At 45.3% G+C, this 18,731-nt stretch overlaps 1 protein-coding gene across 4 annotated transcripts; it reads right to left on the minus strand.

The window, feature by feature from the left end:
- Window positions 1-324: 324 nt before the first annotated feature.
- Window positions 325-16,719, minus strand: brd3b (bromodomain containing 3b). 4 transcript variants are annotated; one of them, XM_071472315.1, is made up of 12 exons: window positions 16,569-16,719; window positions 11,262-11,597; window positions 11,006-11,117; window positions 9,039-9,176; window positions 8,687-8,834; window positions 8,237-8,406; window positions 7,615-8,010; window positions 7,056-7,184; window positions 6,794-6,976; window positions 6,331-6,563; window positions 5,932-6,230; window positions 325-4,189 (listed from the first exon to the last, which is right to left on the minus strand). In XM_071472315.1, the coding sequence occupies exons 2-12, from the start codon at window positions 11,351-11,353 to the stop codon at window positions 4,071-4,073; spliced, it is 2,019 nt and encodes a 672-aa protein (XP_071328416.1). In that variant the 5' UTR covers window positions 11,354-11,597; window positions 16,569-16,719; the 3' UTR covers window positions 325-4,070. The 4 variants fall into 4 exon arrangements, with proteins under 4 accessions (XP_071328416.1, XP_071328412.1, XP_071328414.1 ...); XM_071472311.1 differs by having other exon boundaries at window positions 6,770-6,976; XM_071472313.1 differs by having other exon boundaries at window positions 6,770-6,976; window positions 16,533-16,687.
- Between the last annotated feature and the right edge of the window lie 2,012 nt (window positions 16,720-18,731).

Consider the following 18,731-nt stretch of genomic DNA (forward strand, 5'->3'; position numbering starts at 1 on the left):
TACAGAGACCAGAATGCATTGCAGTGACCTCAGTAGAGACCAAGGTCTCAGTTGAAAGACTATTGTTCAGTCTTTAGCTGTGTTCGTTTTGACAGTCAAGGTGAACAGCTGCTGCCTGCAGGGAGGATAGGACAGAGGCGTCTGTATGATGATCATAAACATTTTCACTATAGCTGGAGCCAATTCAAAAGATTTGACACACTTGGTGATTTCACCCATAATCTTTGTTTTTCACATTAACTAGAGCTCCTGAAGATGATGCTCAGGGTGTTTCTGCTGCAGGTTAAAATGAGTCAGTGTGTGAATGAGAGTCAAGTCACTGAGTCGGTTTATGTGTTTATTTATGAAAACAAAGGAACTCAGAAAATAAGGATCCCATATCAGTAATTACATCAAATAATTCACTTGTTGGTTTTCGTCGGTTCGTCCTCTCTCTCTCTGCGTCTCTACTCTATCGAGCGGAGCTCCATCTAAACCTCAGACAGCTACTATACAGCTACTATACAGTGCTCAAACATACGGAAGAAAGAACGTACGGCCGGAGTGCATGCAAATACATAAAATCACTTTTTTCCTTTTTCTTATTAAAATACAAAAATTAACTATTAGCATCAAAGCTCGACCATCAACTAAAAACAAACAGAGGAGGGTTACTGTGGCAACAAGCTGTCCAACTGTCTGTCTGTGTGACCGGGAAAATGTCTGATTGATTGATTGATTCACGTTGATTGGTTCTGGTCAGTGAAATGTCTGTTTCTTCAGTCTGTCAACAGTTTAAAAAGAATGTTTGTTTTCAACGCTCCTCAAATGCCACACGTAGATCACATGATCAGCTGAGAGCCACCAGGTCTGACTTCTGCATCTTGCATTGAAGCTGCTGATCCTGAAGAGATCGTTAATTATTAATCAATCAGTCAAATATTTTAAATCCTAACGAGCTCCACCAATCAAGTGCTTCCAGTGATGGAACGGTGTCAGTCTGCTTCAGCCCCCTCTCTCAGTGATTGGTCAGCTGTGTGCAGGTGAGTCATTTCTGCAGCGTTGCTCTGATCAGAAACACGTGCAGACTCAGCTGTTTCTCCTGCCGGCTGCACAGAGGGAGGACTTCCTGTTTATTTAGGTGAGAGAGAAGAAGAACTGGGTCCAGACCCTGCACACCTCATTCCTACTGGCTCCGCCCACTCACACACCTGACAGCTGCCTACAGGTGATTCAGACCTCAGAGGAAGACTCATCACGTGAAGCTGTACACAGAGGTCAAAGGTCGGTTTGAACAGCAGACAGACGAACAGGTGAGTCGCATGATTTAATCTGATTGATCTGAATTGGAAATTCTAACTTCCTGTAGGAGGAAACTCTTCTGAGGTTTCAGAGATGCAGCGCTCTGACATCACATTACCACAGCAACATACCTGTGATGTGAGGACATGACAATGTCACTGTCAATCACAACCAACCAATAAACCAATCAGAGCAGAGCATCAGACGGCTGCTTTAAAGAAACATGGGGTTTTGCGTTGCTGACGTCCCTTTAGCTCAACCTGGACCTGAACTGACACAAAATCCTCCTCAGGTCCTGGACTGTGTCCCACCAGGACAGTCCAGATCAAAACCTGCTGTGAGGCCACATCAAACCCCTGCGATCAGGCCTCAGAACCAAAACTGGCTGTGTCCCAAACGTAAGGAAGCTGAGACTGAAGGAGTCAGCTGACCTCAGCTCGCCAGGTGAAGTTTACATCTGAAGGTTTGAAAGGTGCCCTGTGGATGTGGTCCAGCCCAGAGACCCTCTGAGCTACGGGTGGAGGCAATGAAGAAGAAACAGCACAGGTGTGAACAATCCAGGTGGCATCAGTTTTACAAAGTGAGTTCAGTGTGTCTGTTTCTGCTGCTGCAGCCAATCATGAATCATCATGATGAAGTGATGAAGTGAAGAAGTGATGAAACTCCAAAACAACCCAAATCATTTCTCTTTTCTTCTTGGTTCTGGATGTTTTAAAGACTAAAATCATTAAAAGAACTGATACATATTTAAAACGTGATCTCACAGCTGCTGTGGATCAACGGGAGACGAGCTGGACTGCAGCAGACTGAACCAGTACTCAGGGTCCTGGTCTTCACCTGGTTTTAATCTCTGACCTCTGACATCTGATCCCTCTCTTCCTTACATCTGGGACAGTTTGAGTCCAGGTCTGAACTTTGAGGGGGAGCTGTTACAGTATGAGTGGTTTTGTTTTGGCGGTGTGGGGGATCTGGATCAGGACAGCGGTACAAAGACATTTTATATAGAGAACCTTATAAGACACAAACGAGTTCTGCACACAACCTGAAAATCAAAAACAACAGAAATGAAGCAAATGTAGTGTTAAAAAAAAACAAAAAAACAAGTCTGTCTAATCTCTGCTGACACAGCCGCTGCTGGAGGGGGGGTGTCAGAGTCCGGTGACCCCCAACAGTGTTGACCCCGGGGCAGACAGTGGGTTGTGGGTTTGAGCTGCAGGACCAGCAGAGGACAGGTTTGGTCTCAGAGGGTTTGGCTCCAAAAACACAGTCCTGGACCTGGTTTCAGTGGGCGACCAATCAGCTGCTGGTTTTAATTCTCTCCCCAAGTTAAAACACCTGCAGACACCTGGGACTTGTTGCAGAGAGAGAGCCCATCAGACGCTGTCACTGGAGTCATCGAGGTGTGGTGATGCAGGTGCATTCAATGACGCTCCAAGTGTCTGGTCCAGATCAGGAGACCTGAAGACTCATTGACACTGTCTGTCTCAGATCCACCTCAAACACACATTCAAAACTGCTGTGGTTTCCCTGACAACCAGTCACAGCTGACTCAGTACAGCAGCGTTATGACCTCTGACCCAACTCCTGCAGCCACAGTCTCCATCTGTGATGACACCAACACAAACTGGTTCTGACGGCTGTCTGTGTGTGTGTGTTGATGGGACATGAACAGGGTCAGAGATGCAGTGATGAACTGACTCAACAGGCTGACTGGTGCTCAGACACCTGAACACAGTGGATCTGGTCTTAGCTGGACCAGAACAGACCTCGTCTCTGCAGCAGTCTCCACATGCTGCTTCCTGGATCTTTGGTCTCATCTGGACCAGACTCCTGCTCTTTCAGCTCAGACGCTTTAACATGATTCACCAGCAGTTGACGTTAAACACTGAAACCAGATCTGATGAGAACTGGACTCTACTGAAAGACTCTGACTGGCCCCGAGACCAGGTTCTGGTGTGGTTCAGTGTTCCATGATGCTCTGAACTTCCTCACAGGTGTTTCCACCCTGGAAACAAAAATCTGTTCAGTTCTCGCCACTGACAGCTCCACTTCCAGAACCATCCATATCTGAAACCTGAACCCACTGAGATCGAGATCGAGATCACCTCCTCCTCCTCCTCCTCCTCCTCCTCCTCCTCCTCCTCCTCCTCCATGCTGTATAGATGCTTCTGGAATGTGTTCAGAGGTCAGGGGTCACAGCCGGCTGTCCAGGAAGACGAAGAAGAAGAAAGCCTGGATGGTTTTCTTTGTCTTCGTGGCGAGACTCGAGTGTTCAGAGAATACCTCCCTCCCTCTTCTCTTCTTCTTCTCCTCCCGCTGAGCTGTTGTTGTTATTGTTGCTTTCTTCTTCGTCTCTTCTGTCTCTGCATTCCTCCAGGAACAAAGAAAAGAAAAAAAAAGAAACGAAAAAAAAACGACACTAGGAGCTAAAAAACAGGTCAGCCTATTTACATACAGTCTCCAAGTCTGGGTGTGTGTGTGTGTGTGTGTGTGTGTGTGTGTGTGTGGTTTATATATATATGTGTGTGTGTGTGTGTTGTAAGAAGTTCAGAGTGTGTGTCTCTGTCTTTTGTGTGTCTGTTCAGGATGGAAGTTTACATGGATGTGTGTGTGTCTTGATGTGTGTTTGCATGTGTTAACTGTATAGACTGAGTTCCTGTGACTGTCTTTGTGTGTGTGTGTGAGTGTGTGTGTAGAGTGGATAAACCTCTGTGTGTGCAATCAGTGTGTGTGTGTTCAGTAACATGTATGTGTGCATGTACAGTGTGTTTGTGTGTCTGAGTGTGTGTTCAGTCTGTGTCGGAGGAAGAGGAGGTTCCTGTTGAGGAGCTGTCGTCGGAGGAGGAAGAAGAGCTGCCACTCAAACGACTAGCCCCGCCTCCTGAGGCCCCGCCTCCTGCTGCCTTCTCTGGGGGGGGGTAGAGAGGTAGAGAGGTAGAGAGAGAGAGAGAGAGAGAGGGTAAATAACAGATCCTCCAAAAATCACTCTGGTTAAAGACTTAAAGAGCCTCTGATGAAGATCAGCCGTTTCACCTGGTTCACGTCCACATGATGTTTTTATCATAAAGACACATGATGATGAAATATTCAGTCGGCACCATGACTGAGTGTTTCCACCTTGAACTGCAGTGAACCAATCACAGCCTCATAAAAACAGATTCAGACAGTCAGGGATTCATACGTCATAGAACCTGAGGAACCAATCCTGTCAACTCGTGGGCACGGGGGGCGGGGCTAAACACACCTAAAACTTTGTCAGTACAGAGAGCCAGAGTTAGCATTAGCACAACCACTAACACTGTGTCAGCCACTGCCAGTTACAAGCTAACAAACAGCATAAACAAATAACAGATGCTAACTACGCTAACGGTTCTGATCCGTCTGCTAGTCTCTGATTCTGGTCTCAACAGACTCCTCATCTGAGTCTGGGTCTGACTGAGGCTCCAACATGAGGCTGAGTCTCTCTGATGTTTCCTCCTCTAACATCTTCATCCTCTCTGCTCTTTCACCTGGACACCTGGAGCCAGCGGGTGGTGGGCGGGGCCAAGGCCTGATCCAGGTGTCTCGATCAGAAAGTCAGAGTCGATGAGCCTCAGACCCAGTTTTTATGAAAACATGTTCAACTGAATATGAATCAGGGCAGAGGATTTTACAGAGATTAAAACACATCTGGAGGAAGTTTAAAACTCTGTGTACACTGTAGCCTTCAGTGTTGACAGGCTGTTACTCGTGACATGTAACCAATCAGCTGGTGATGTGGGCGGGACACTGCCCCAGGCCACAGTGCTGACTACAGACAGGGACAGGCAGCTGCTTTTAACTTTATGTTAATTTTATCAGTTAAATGATTCTTATCATCTGAAAGATGCTGAATATTACATTTGATAATTTGTCAATCCACACCTAATACTGCTGAGGACAGATCTGACCTGAGACTCTACAGTGCTGCGACTGTACCTGAGAACTGCATAAAGCTGTGGACCACCAGGTATTGCAAGTAGGCCACAAATCGTTTGCAAAAAAAAAAAAAAAAAAAAAAATTTATATATATATCTTTTAAGGTAAAAATAGAAATAATGTTTTTAAATGGTTTAAAATGACATGATCGTTAAAAACATTAAAATGTTTTAAAGCTCCTTCCATTGTTTTTTTCTTGTGTCAAGACCTCTCAATGCGACAAGACAATGACAGGAACTTTTATGTTGTTGCTGCTGGACCACATCATGTACTTGTTGTTATCTCAGTTTGAGTGTGTGCTAACAGATCAACAAGTGATCTCTCTATGAAACAAAAAGGAAAATTTGAGCTTCAAACAGTTGCCCCTGCTTCCATATTGTTATAGGGTCATATGTGGGCCACCAACATTGTTGAGATTGTTGGAAAAGGTTGAGAACCCCTGGTTTAGACCGTACCTGAGGGGGGGTGGGGCCAAGACATGCTAAGGTGATACCTGTGCCACTATACATGACAAGATGAGTGTAGTGTAATGCAGTGTAGTGTAATGCTGTGTTTATAATGCAGTGTAGTGTAATGTTGTGTTTATAATGCAGTGTAGTGTAATGCAGTGTCGTGTAATGCAGTGTAGTGTAATGCAGTGTCGTGTAATGCAGTGTATTGCAGCGTCTGTCGCAGGTAGCGCTCAGGACTTACGCAGTAGCTTCCTCTGCTTCTTCTGCAGACAGGACTTGACGTAGCGCTCCAGCTCTCGGAGTGTGGAGGGTTTCAGAGTTTCAAAGTCAATCTCGATCTCATCTGGGTTGGAGTCCCTCAGCGATGGCTCTCTGGACTGGATGATGTGGACGACGCGACCCAGCTTCTCCCCCGGCAGCCGGTTTATATCCAGGCTCAGCTGCCGCTTCTCGTCGTATGACATGGGCAGGGACGATTCCTCACCGTCGTCTCCATTGGCTGAGCCGCCACCTGACGTCTTGCTGCCTTTCTTAGGTTGCCTGGAAACGTACAGAGATGCCCTGATTGTCACATGGAAATTCGCTTTTATGTGAAATGCTGCAGTTCCAGGAAAAATGGAGCTGATTAAGTGAAACGTACCTGGTGGCAGTCACCGTGCTGTTGGCTTTCCTGGCTGGTGCTTTCTTCTGATTGGCTGGCTTGGGCTGTTGGGCAGCAGCCTTGGGTTTCTTCTCTTCCTCCATCTTTCCCTTGTTCCCTTTGTCTTTGTCTTTGTCTTTCTTCTTCTCCTTGTCTTTCTTCTCTTTCTTCTTCTTTGGCTTGCTGACCGGAGCCTGGGACAGGACAGCCAGCTGCTCGTGCACCGCCTTCAACTGGTGGAATAGACTAATTATCAATACCTATAACTTCTGATCAATACTCAGGAACGCCTTCAACTGGTCAGTTACTCTGGTCGTGGATATCTAAACTCACATTAATATGTAGATCAATATTTTCATGTCAAAACTTAAATCAACATCATCTCTAAACTTAATTTAAATCTACGATATTAAAAGAAGAAAACCAGGATGTTCTTGACCTGTGATTGGTCGGCAGCACCAACCTGCTCCTGTAGCTCAGCCAATCGCGTGGCTCGCTCCTCCTCAGAGTCAGACGATTCATCAGAGGAGGAGTTGTTGCTGCTGTCGGAGGAGGCGGTGCTTTTACTGACCAACGGCGTTGTGGAGGGGACTGAGGTCTCCAGGCCCTCATCTGGGATCTTAGCGAAACGCATCTCGAACACGTCCTGAGGAGACGGAGAGGTCAGGGTTAGTGGTTCTAAAAGGTTCTGAGCAGGTGGTGAAGGTCCTGCACCTTTCACATACCTGCAGCTTGCGGGCCATGGCCACCACCTCATGGTCTGGAGGGTTGTACTTGTAACAGTTGGAGAACATTAACCTGACATCAGTGGCGAAACTCTGAGGATCATTGTACTCTCCTTTATCCATCTTTTTCTGTTTTGGGGGGGGGTAGAAAGAAATGAATTAAAAAACATCGGACTCAACCTTCATGTCTTCATCATCTGTGAGCCTGAGGGTTGTCCAAGGTTGGAGCTTCAACAGACCAATAACAGTGGAGTATTTTTAGGGAAGGGAGGGGCAAAGAGCAGAAAGAGAGAATGAGTTCTTCTCTCACTCTCTCGTCCCTGTTAGAGCCGAAGTCTATTTACAACCACACTAAGTGTGACAGACATGTTCCGTCTGTCTTCTTCCCTCTGTTTGATCACAGCACAGACACACAACAGCATGTCTATGACAGTCAGCTGGTCAGAGAGAGTGCGTGTGTAGTGGTGATGCAAACATCATTTATACAATCTAACCTCTACTGTCTGACCCCGTCTCATTGAGAGTATGATGTCACAGCGATGTGTTCAGTGTACATTACCCGGACAGTGCTGAGGTCCATGGGGTGTTTGATGATGTCATGGTAGTCGTGCAGCTCCAGCGCCTCAGCATCCACCGGCTTGTAGAACGGCCAGGCATAGGCGGCATGTTTCTTAGACAGCATCTCCTTCAGGATGGCGTCGCAGTGTTTCATCTGCTCGCCCAGCTTGCCGCCCTTCCTCCCCATGGCTCCTCCACCTCCGCCTCCCACCTCACCTCCTGCCATCTCCTCACCCGTCTCACGGCGTGTCTTAGCGGGGCGGGCGGCAGCCTCGCGGCGGGACGAGCCCAGTTTGGCCGATTTGGTGTCCTGAGCGGTCGGAGAGTCGGCACGACCGGCAGAGATGGCTGACGTGGTCGGAGTGGTGGTGTCGGCTTTCCTCTTCACACCTTTCTTCTGTTAGAGAGAGACAGACAGGTGGAGAGAGAGACAGGAAATGAGACGCACAGATAGAAGGAGAGAGACACAGGTAGAGATAAATACAGACAGAGACATGGTAGAAAGACAGGTAAAGAGAGACAGGTGTAGAAAGAGACAGGTACAGAGGTAGAGAGAGGCAGAAAAGTCAGTGTCTTCTATATTTTGGATCATGTAGCGCTGTCGCATTCAAAATGGCTGTTACCTTGACAACAGGCTGTGCAGACGGCATCATGGTTGCAGGGGGCTGCGGGGCAGAGACGGGGGGTGTGGCCTGGACAGGTGTGGGCGTGGTTGAGATGACAGGAGTCTGAGAGGGGGAAGGGGAGGGGTAGGATGGGGGAGGGGAGGCTGAAGACTCCGCCTGCTGACTCACTGTGACAGAGACACAGAGAGAGTAATGTTAGTACTACTACACACTTGACTACTTCAGTAATACTGGAGTTGTTCCTCTGTAGCTGAGTATTTGTGTAGTACCGGTACCACAGTCTATACATGCAGTATTACTACTGCAGTATGCAGTGTCATATGCAACTGTGGTAGTCTCATCACAGTATTTACCTACACTGTTAGTAGTAGGAGTGCTGTATAATTAGTACAACAGTATTCATCTGTGGTAGCAGCAGTAGTACTGCAGTACTACTGCAGTGTTTACCTGTGGTAGCAGCAGCTGGCTGCTTGCTCTTGTTCTTCCCTTTGGGCGCTGGCGGCAGCAGAGCGACTTCTTCCTGAGGCATCTGAGCGACTTTCTGCAGGAAGATTTTCTCCAGAGCCTGAGCCATCAGCACGATGTCGTCTGTCGGCTGAAAACACACAACATGTCAGTGTTAAAGCCCAGTGTGAGCCAGTGTGTGTAAAGTGTTTTCGGTACAATGCAACTCTTCAGTAACATCCAGTGGCTGCCATGACAGCAAGGTCTTTTAAACCAGACAGACTTCGCCAGCTGCACTGAGGCTGCAGGGCAGGACTTTAAAATAAAACTACACACTGCAGTACTGTGTGTGTACCTTGTTGTAGATGTAACAGTTGGTGAACATGGTGTTGAAATCCTGCATGGCCTCACTGGCACTCCAGTAATAATTGTTCTCCAGACGTTTCTTGATGGTTCCCATGTCCATTGGGTTCTTGATGACCTTGTGGTAGTCCTGGAAAAATGGAGGTGGTTAGCTTAGCTTAGCAGAAAGACTGGAAACAGTTAGCCTGGCTTTTCAAACAAAATGCAGTTATGATTAACATTTTATATGGGGTTGGAATTATAGGCTAGACCTATGCAGTGACAGAGTGCAGTGATGTGTGTAGTGACTAGGGCTACTGAATTATGGCAAAAATCATAATCAATTACTTTGATCAATATTGAGATTGTTTAATGATCAATTGTTTAACGTAATTACTCACTATTCTCCTTCACTGGATGGTTCGGTAATAAAATCCAGTAGATCTGAGCGTTAATTATCTTTATTAGAATTTAGAAAGAGCCATACAACATGACCCTGTAAAATGAACTAAGACTAGATTCCTGTTGTCTTCTGCCCATTGCTTATCGTCTTAAACTGGACTCACTGGGAGCCGTACTGGGAGCTGTGGTCCTGAACCCACTCTGGCCCTCCTATCTGTTCTGTTCCGGTTACTACTGCTGGATCAACAACTCTTTAAACATCTGGATTTTTCTGGATTAACCTCTGTTCTCTGAGATTTTCAGCCACTGTTTTTTACTGTATCTTCATGTAAATGAGTCAGACAGTCCACTGGTGCCTCAGCGTTAAAACAATGATAAAGACAGAAACACATAAAGGTGAGGGGGTGGACGTAGTTAACATAGTTATCTGAGGAGACAGTGGGGGAGATGAGGCCCCACAGAGCCACAGTGTCAGTCTGCTCCACTGGGCTGATCGTCACACCTCCCTCCCTCAACCCCACAATCAGCTCGGCCCACCAGAAATCTTCCCGCCTGATCAGCTGCTCCGTACGGTATTCACTGGTGTTAGTCAGAACATCATTTCACCACCAACACGTCCGCTGATAATCAGTGACGTTTTTATGACGGGATACAACTGGATCACTACTGTTAACGTACAAGCTGTTTACTATGACAACAACAATACTAGTGATATATTGAAACTGTCAAAATGTTTTAGCTAATAAACACACACACACACACAGCCAACACGCCGCCAGCAAAGTTTGCTGAGAAATAATGTTACCGAGCAGCTGGTGACTGTTTTAATTTAATAGCTAATAAAATTAAATCCATGAAATGTTTCCATCAGTTTCCTCAGACTCAGGAGCGAAGACCTCACTCTGTTTAACCAGCACAACATCTATGTGAGGTCCTGCTAACAGCTGAGACTGAGGGGAGGTGGACCAGGTTAGCACCGGAACATTTCAGCTCTGTGATAATAACAACACCAGAACACGCTTCAGCTCGGTGCTCGGTTCAGTTTAGTTTAGTTTTTTAGTGGGTTTTTTGACCAGTGGAAAAGGGCTTATGTAAATGATAAATTATATGTCTACATCCTTTCGTTCCAGAGGCGTCTTGGCTCACATCTGTGTTCCCAACATATTCTCTCTTGTCCCCTAGACGGCGGGTCGTCGTTAATCTCGAGCCCTGTGGCACAATAATCTTTGATTTCTTTTATCTTGTTCACATTACGGTTGGAGCCAAAGCCATAATCAAAAAATAAAATGACTGTATGCAATGACTGAGTGATGTGTGTTGTGACTGAGTGATGTGTGTTGTGACTGAGTGATGTGTGTAATGACTGTAATGACTGAGTGATGTGTGTTGTGACTGAGTGATGTGTGTAATGACTGAGTGATGTGTGTTGTGACTGAGTGATGTGTGTTGTGACTGAGTGATGTGTGTTGTGACTGAGTGATGTGTGTAATGACTGTAATGACTGAGTGATGTGTGCAGTGACTGAGTTACTGAGTGATGTGTGCAGTGACTGTGCGTAGTGGCGGTGTAGTGACTGACCGACAGGCAGAGCTTGATAGCATCGACAGGTTGGTAGAAAGGCCAGGCGAACTGATGTTTCCACAGAGTCTTCACCACCACGTTCTGCATGTACTGCAGCTGGTTGGTTTTTCTGAAGGACACAAACATACAACAACATCACAAAGGAGCTAAAGGCGTTCAACCCCCGTCACAGGTTTGTTTCACTTCTGATTGCTGCACTTAAACTGTAAACTGCTGTATTTATGTCTTGGCTCAGGTATGACTGATTACCTACCTGCCAGGTTTGGTGGGATTGGTAACCTCAGGGGGGGGCGGGTTGGTGAGGGGAGGAGGGCTGGGGGGCGCAGCCTCAGGGGCGTCCGACATGGTGGACGACGGTGACGCAGCAATGCACTGTGGGACAACAGTGTCTGACCTGAAGGTGAAAAAACAACTCCCTCTGTGGTCTGAGGGGGTGGGTGGGTGTGTGTGTGTGTGTGTGTGTGTGTGTGTGTGTGTGTGTGTGTGTGGACACACAGGTGTGTGTTGGTGTGTGTTCAGTTCAGGCGTGGTTGGAGTTGATGCTTCAGCTCGATGTTTCCCCAGAGGAGACAAACTCCCATCGCACGACCTGAGAGACAGACACACACAGATCATTAGTTCTGTCCTGATGACAAACAGAAAATTCATCATTTCACACAGTAACAGCTTCAGTCCTCAGTGTTGAGTCCTGAATAAAGGCTCAGTGCCTGTTTGCTGATCGTGTTTGTGTTCTCTTGGTCGCTCTTCAAAAAGACATCTCATTCTCTGTGAGACGACCTGATAAAATAAAGATTAAACAATTAACTCTTTCTCACTTTTACAGAAAGGATCATTTCATTATCAATTCATTTGTGGATAATTTTGTTTAATCGATTGTCTGGTCTTCAGTAGTCTGTTTGGTCTGACCTGGGGTCATATACTGGTGCCAACAATAACTGATATTTAAAAAACGAAATACAAATATTCATCATGTTAATAAAACACAGATGATACTGTGGCAGATGTTTTGTTTCCCTGTTCATCTTGAAGTTTCATTGTCTATTACGTGTAACTGTTCTTTTGTACAGTTATGGTGACAGACTCTCTCCACCTCCCTAAACTCGTATCTGAGTCTAATTCATTTGACATAAAGGGGCAAAAAACACAACAAACTAATTTAAAGATTAATTTGACTGACAGCAATTTTTTTTCCCTAAAATTTCAATAGATATTATTTGGCTGCGATAAGTCTGATATTGTGACAGCTTTAGTCTGACCAACAGTCCAAAACACACAGACCTGGACCACAGACTACCCAGCCCAAGATGTGAACTGATGTTGATAACGACTGATTTGAACGTGTCTAAACTTCCTGGTTTCCCCCCTTTCTACAAACACAGACTGAGGCTCACCTGCACCTGTCAATCATCAACAAACCTGAGCGTGCTCAGACAGATACCTGGTCCACAGCCAGACCCCGAGGTGGGGGGGATCAGGTCTGACTGAACCAAAACGGCCATGTCATTTTCTTGTAGCTATGAAAGCAGCTTTAGTGACCTTAAGTGAACCAACTGGTCGAAACACAAACACACACATCACCACCCCCCAACTCACAAAAACCTTCACAGGACAAACTGCTGAGCAGATACTGACCAATATCAATATCAGTCTCTAATAAAGACAACATTCTTTTTTTTTTTTTTTTTTTAACAACTGTGACTGAAGCACTGATCAGGTCACGTTACACTGTAAAAACACTGTTCACATGTCTGCTGACAAACAACAACTCCTATAGTTCTTCATGGACGTCCATACCTGCAGTCAGCTGATACTGGTTGATGAACTGGTTTATCTACTGGTTGATGAACTGGTTTATCTACTGGTTGATGAACTGGTTTATTAACTGGTTGATGAACTGGTTTATTTACTGGTTGATGAACTAGTTTATTTACTGGTTGATGAACTGGTTTATTTACTGGTTGATGAACTGGTTTATTTACTGGTTGATGAACTGGTTTATTTACTGGTTGATGAACTGGTTTATTTACTGGTTGATGAACTGGTTTATTTACTGGTTGATACTGTCAAACCCATCAAACCATTTTCACAAGTTTCGCTTCAAACGTTGAACAACTCTTTAATGACGACCAATGACTCGTCTGAAGTCTGTCATTCCTCCTGAGCGTCACCTCACTGCCTTCATTGAGTCATTTAGCAAACAATTCTGATAATCAATCGTTTAAGACATTTATCATTGAAAAGCTCAGATGTTTGACAGTGCACTGAAAATCTCTGGACTGTGGGTTGAACAAACTAAGATGCCACCTTGGAAGGACATTTGATTTAATTTCAGTTGATAAAATCAATGAATCAACAGATTAACTGATAAAAGAAATTAAACATTAGCTGCAGGCCAATGTAATAACTCGGGTAGCGGTTTTCCATCATATTCACTGACTCACATATGACACCAAACTATTAAAAAGCTTCATCCCCTTGTATGTAAGTGTTAACAGATGATTTCATGATGAAGACTTCTTACTCTTATTGCAAAGCCGGAGTTGAGACCATTGATGATTTGAAAAATTTTTCTGTAAAAAAGCAAAATGTCTCTGGTTCCAGTTTCTCTAACATGACGATTGTTCTTAGCCACCTACAAACTGTAGACCTGTCCAGGTAGATTTTGGTGACACACCTGTCTGAACTGATTGAGGACTAGAGGCTTCTCTGTGTGAAGCCACCTAGCAAGAATCTACCAACTGTCTTCTTAGGTGGTGTTTAGGGAACATCTGTAAATTCTAGCAACAGAAAATAACCAGGATTACATCTTCCCCTTTAAACTTTAAAGTCACATGCTGCACCAACAGGAAACCCTCAGCCTGTGGGAAACACTGGATATTTATCTTGCTTATCACTTAGTTGATAAAATGTCGGAAAACTGAGACGGATGCCACCACAATTTCTTTAAGGAACAATTAGACTTGGTTTTGTATCTCGTTTTGTCCGAGCCCAGGTATCGTTCAAAGACAACCAGGAAACATTTGAGAAGATGGAACCAGTGAGTTTTTGTCTTTTATCTTTCTGTCAACTGACTAATAAATTTTTCTCAACCCAGTTAATGACAGTTTTGATTATTAACTGCTCAAGTATTTATCAACCAAAGACGCCAAATATTCACAACTTCGGCTTCTCAATATCCTCATTTAACACATTTCGATCGTCACTCAGACAAAACTAATTTATTCTTGTGACGATGATTTTTCACCATCTATTACAGCAGCAACTAATCATTACTTTCATTATCAATTACTCATCATTTTTCAATCATTTAGTCTGTGAAACGTCAAAGTCACAAAATGTTATTATAAAAATATTCAGTTCACTAAGAGAAGCCACACATCATCACAGACTGAAAGCTCTAAATACTTGGCAGCTCTCCCTTATTTCTGCTTTTAACAGTAGATCGTCACAGCTGTCAATTATCTTTCTGACACTCAACTAATTAAAAAAGTGACCAATGGTTCCAGCTCTGCTTTTTTTTAGAAAAACGCTTACAGACCATTTTTCATCACAGTAGCAATAATCAGCGGTTAAAATCTTATTTCTCATATTTTGACTTTAATTTTTTTCTCCAACTATAAAACACATTCAAAACTTGACTCCAACAGTTTTACTGAGGTGATACAAATGATCTCTGCACATCATTTCACAACATCAAAATCTTATTGACTCATTTATAAACTCAAGAGCAGAGCTGCAATGATTGATCGATTAAATCAATGATCTACCATCAAGTCAACTCCCCTGATAATCACGTCACCATTTTAGTCATTTTTCAAGCAAAATGATACAACATTGGCTGTTTCCAGCTGTCAGCTGATGACGTGCTGCTTTTCTTCAACACAAGATTTTAAAGTTAGTCAAATAAACAAGGGATTTGACATGCATCTCCTCGGTCTGTGGTAAATTATGACGCCCATTTTTCACAGTTTTCTGACATTTTATAGATCAAACAAGTAAGAAATTAATTGGCAAATTAATCAATAATCAAAATAGTTGTGTGATAATAATTGTTGCAGCCTTAGTCTGATCAGTGGTTTAAAACTCCCGTGAACTCTGTATAAAAAAGAGAGAAAAGAAAGAACATCCTTACACTGAAGCAGAGGAACACGAAAATCTGCATTTTAGTTTATAAATGTCTTCAACACTTAATTCATTTTCAGAAAACATAGTGATTAATTGCCTGTTGATCAATGAAGTTTCAGCTCTAACTTCTACACATCATTTGACAAACTTGAACTCTTACTGATCCTTCTTTGAGCCAATCGACAACCATTATGAGCCAGTTCCACTGTGTCCCCACTGCAGCTGCAACCATCAGTCACTTCATCAAGTAGTTGATTGAAAGAAAATTAACATGAAACTATTTTGATAATTGATTCACAGGATCAGACTTTTTCCAACCAAACATACAAATACTCTCAGGTTCCAGGATTTACTGTTTTTCTCTGTCTGTGTGGCACTGAACTGAATTTCTGTGGGTCTGGGTCAAGACACCTGAAGACATTGTCTCGGTCTGTGGGAAACTATAAATGGCAGTTTTCACTGTATTCTGGCACTTTACTCATCAAGCAGTTCATCAGTTCATTAAGAAAATAACAGCTCTGCTGAAGACCGGACACCCATACCCGGCTGTGAGCTCCACACCGGCCTGGTTCAGGCCTTACATGTTCTCTCAATCCCAGCAGATGCCGGTCCGGACTCGTGTGTGTACACACGTCGTCAAAGTCGTGCAGCACAGTTACACACCGGGACCACAAACCGCATGAAAACTGGCCGTCCCGCTTCTACCAGAGTTCACTGACAGAACCCAGCCTCCACCTGCCCGCCACACGGCACACAGACCCTGACCCTGCACTGCACAGTCCGGACCCTGGTGGAATCCTGCGGGGATCAACAGATGTCGGAGTCCGGCGGCTGCTCAATGCCTGTCTGCTACGGCTAACGGGGGGCTAGCGGCTAACACTCACCGCTGCGACCAACAAACTCCACATATCCAGTCGACAGCAGATCCATCCGCCGCCGGCCACACCAAGCCGGTTATGTGCCGGTCATTTACCCCGGAACCCCGCTCCAGCTGCAGCAGCGGTTCCGAGGTCGGTGATCTGCGGGCTAACGAAGCTGCCCATTTATCTCGCTTTAAAAAGATGGCGGGCAAGCCGATGCAAAATACGAGCTAGGTCGCTAACTAACCGAGCTAGGCTACTAACCGAGGACGTGAAAGGCCATTAATTGTGTTTTTAGCGGCCGTGGCGTTAACTGCGCGTGTGTGGGAGGCGCCGTGGGGACATTTGTTCGCTTCTGACACGAACCGAGCGCGGATCGGTTGGTTTCAAAAGCGGATCTTTGCAGATGTTACCGCGGTGTTTGGCTAGCTAACGAGCGGTTAGCCTGTTAGCTGAGCTTTGTCTGAGGGCGCCGAGCGGCTCCGACACACCGACACCTTCTGCACCCTCCGGGACCAACCTCCGCTCCGTTTACCCACCGATCCCCCCGCTACCGGTCAGAGAGCCGTGTTTACTTTGTGTTCGGGTCCTCCGGTGCGTCCAGCGGCGGGCTCCGGGCAGCTTTCTGCGAGGTTTTTATTTAGCCAAGTAGCATAATAGATGAGTTATCAGCTGTCCACCGTGTGCGCAGGCGCAGTGGTCAGCGGCATCATGCATGTTGTTGTAATCGGATTGGCTGGTCGGGTGGCTGGGCCGCTGTGATTGGCTGTGAGGTATTTACGGGGCTATGATTTGTTGTTGGGGGTAAGAATCGCTGTGATTGGTCGGTTAGGTACTTGAAGTGCAGTGACTGGATGAGACGATGCCTGGGCTGCTGTGATTGGCTAGGGAGGTTTACTTGGTTCAGAATGGCGCCGGGGTTCGCACTACGTTTCCCGGCATCCAACTCGCTCTGCTCTGCAGCAGATTCCTGATGAATGCTGATCAGTTGTTGATAACTCAATCAATAATTGATCTTTTAATTGATACATCAGCATGTGTCGGGATATTGTGACTGAGGCAGTCTGACCTGAATACGATGAATCACACAGATATAAAACAGATTTATGCAGATTGTATATTTATTGATGATGTTGGATTGATCCTCATCCAGTGAGCTGCTCTTTATTCAGGTTTGTTTCTTATTTTTGTTGAACACATCTTTAACTATGGAGGAAGGGACAAAGAGAATAGAATAGAACTTGGTTATGTACCAGAGTTAAAAAACATCCCAACAAAAATCTGACATATGGTCTTCTGTACATTTCATATCTTCCTGCTGCAAAACATATCGAAGTTTTCTGAATGTGCATCTATTTTAAGCAGCACTGAATTGGATTTTTAAAAATCAAATACAGATGTTGAATGCCATTTTGTATACCGTACCATTCAGTCTGCAGCTTTGTAAAAACCTTTTACTTTACCTCTCAAGATAATGAGAAATTATCATTTTCCTATGAGGTATGGACCTGGTGAAATCACACGGTTCTGTTCTCTCTGCTGTATGCAGGTCACTTGGTCTCAGTGTGATTACCTGATTAAATTAAGTATATATAGTTATATGTTGCAGAGATATTAGATTGAAAAATATATATCCGTATATGTTAACATATTTGATCTGCAGACTGGGTTTGCTGGTGATGTTAAAGCAGCAGGTAAAACACAGTGCAGGAAATCTGCATAATGAGTCTTTGCATCAGTGTCAGGCTTCAGAAGTTAGTTTATGTCAATCAGTCTGTGAGGAAGGAGAACTGTCCTCAAACTGAATCAAAGCAGGTGGAAGTCCTGTTAGCGCCCCCTAGAGGCTGCAGAGTTTGTTACACACAAAAACTGAACAAACAGTATCCTGGTGTTTTATAGGTCTGACCAGCTAAACATGTACAGTTTGTCTTGAGGGTAAGGCCGGAGGAAGGACCCTGGACTCATCCTCTGTGACCATGAATATCTACAGGTCACGTCTCAGACACACAGACGTGTTCATGATGAAACAAACAGGGACAGCAGCGGTCCGATTATCAAGAAGCTTTATTGTCATTGTCAGAGTGAATATAATCATCATCATCATCATCAGTCCTGTTGCTATGGGCCTGTGTGCTGGACTGCAGGAGGCTGTTAACATGCAGCAGAGCCGAGCAGACAGACAGGTAGACAGGTAGACAGACAGGAGGACAGACAGACAGAGGTAGGTCAGACAGACAGCGGGGTAGAGAGGTAGACAGGCAGTGAGGTAGGGGAACAGAGACAGGTAGAGACAGACAGGTAGACAGGAGGACAGACAGACAGGTAGGTAGACAGACAGGTAGGGGACAGGTAGCTATTGTGTTATTTACATACAGGTAGGCAGATGCGATAGAAAGCTTATTGGCTGTCTTCCAGAGGCTCCGCCCCCCTCTCCTCTGTGTCGGCCAATCCTCTGTGAGGAGGGGCGGGTTCTGCAGGCTGGGGTGAGGGATGTGAGGAGGAGGAAGATGAGGAGGAAGAGGAGGAGGAGGACAAGGATAGGGGAAGGTCTGAGGGTGGTTCAGTCTGTAACCTCCCTCCCCCATCTGCCTCACCTCCCATCATACCTTCCTCCACCTGCCCCGCACCTCCCCCTCCTCCTCCCCCACGTGACCCAGCAAACTGCAGGTGAGGCAGGAGAGTGGCCGGCGCCTCCTTCTCCCTCTCTCTCTCCCCTGCTGCCTCCCTCTCACGTCGCT

Source organism: Trachinotus anak, unplaced genomic scaffold, assembly GCF_046630095.1.
Source record: "Trachinotus anak isolate AG129_WGS33_773 ecotype Australia unplaced genomic scaffold, CSIRO_AGI_Tana_v1 ptg000038l, whole genome shotgun sequence".
In the NCBI taxonomy this organism is placed as follows: domain Eukaryota; kingdom Metazoa; phylum Chordata; class Actinopteri; order Carangiformes; family Carangidae; genus Trachinotus; species Trachinotus anak.

Coding starts and splice junctions, on each gene's coding strand:
- brd3b (XM_071472311.1), bottom strand. CDS start 11,353: ATGTCGGACGCCCCTGAGGCTGCGCCCCCCAGCCCTCCTCCCCTCACC. Junction 9,177..11,005: donor CTATCAAGCTCTGCCTGTCG/GTCAGTCACTAC, acceptor CCATTTTTCCAG/GACTACCACAAGGTCATCAA. Junction 8,835..9,038: donor ACTGTTACATCTACAACAAG/GTACACACACAG, acceptor GTGTGTTTTCAG/CCGACAGACGACATCGTGCT.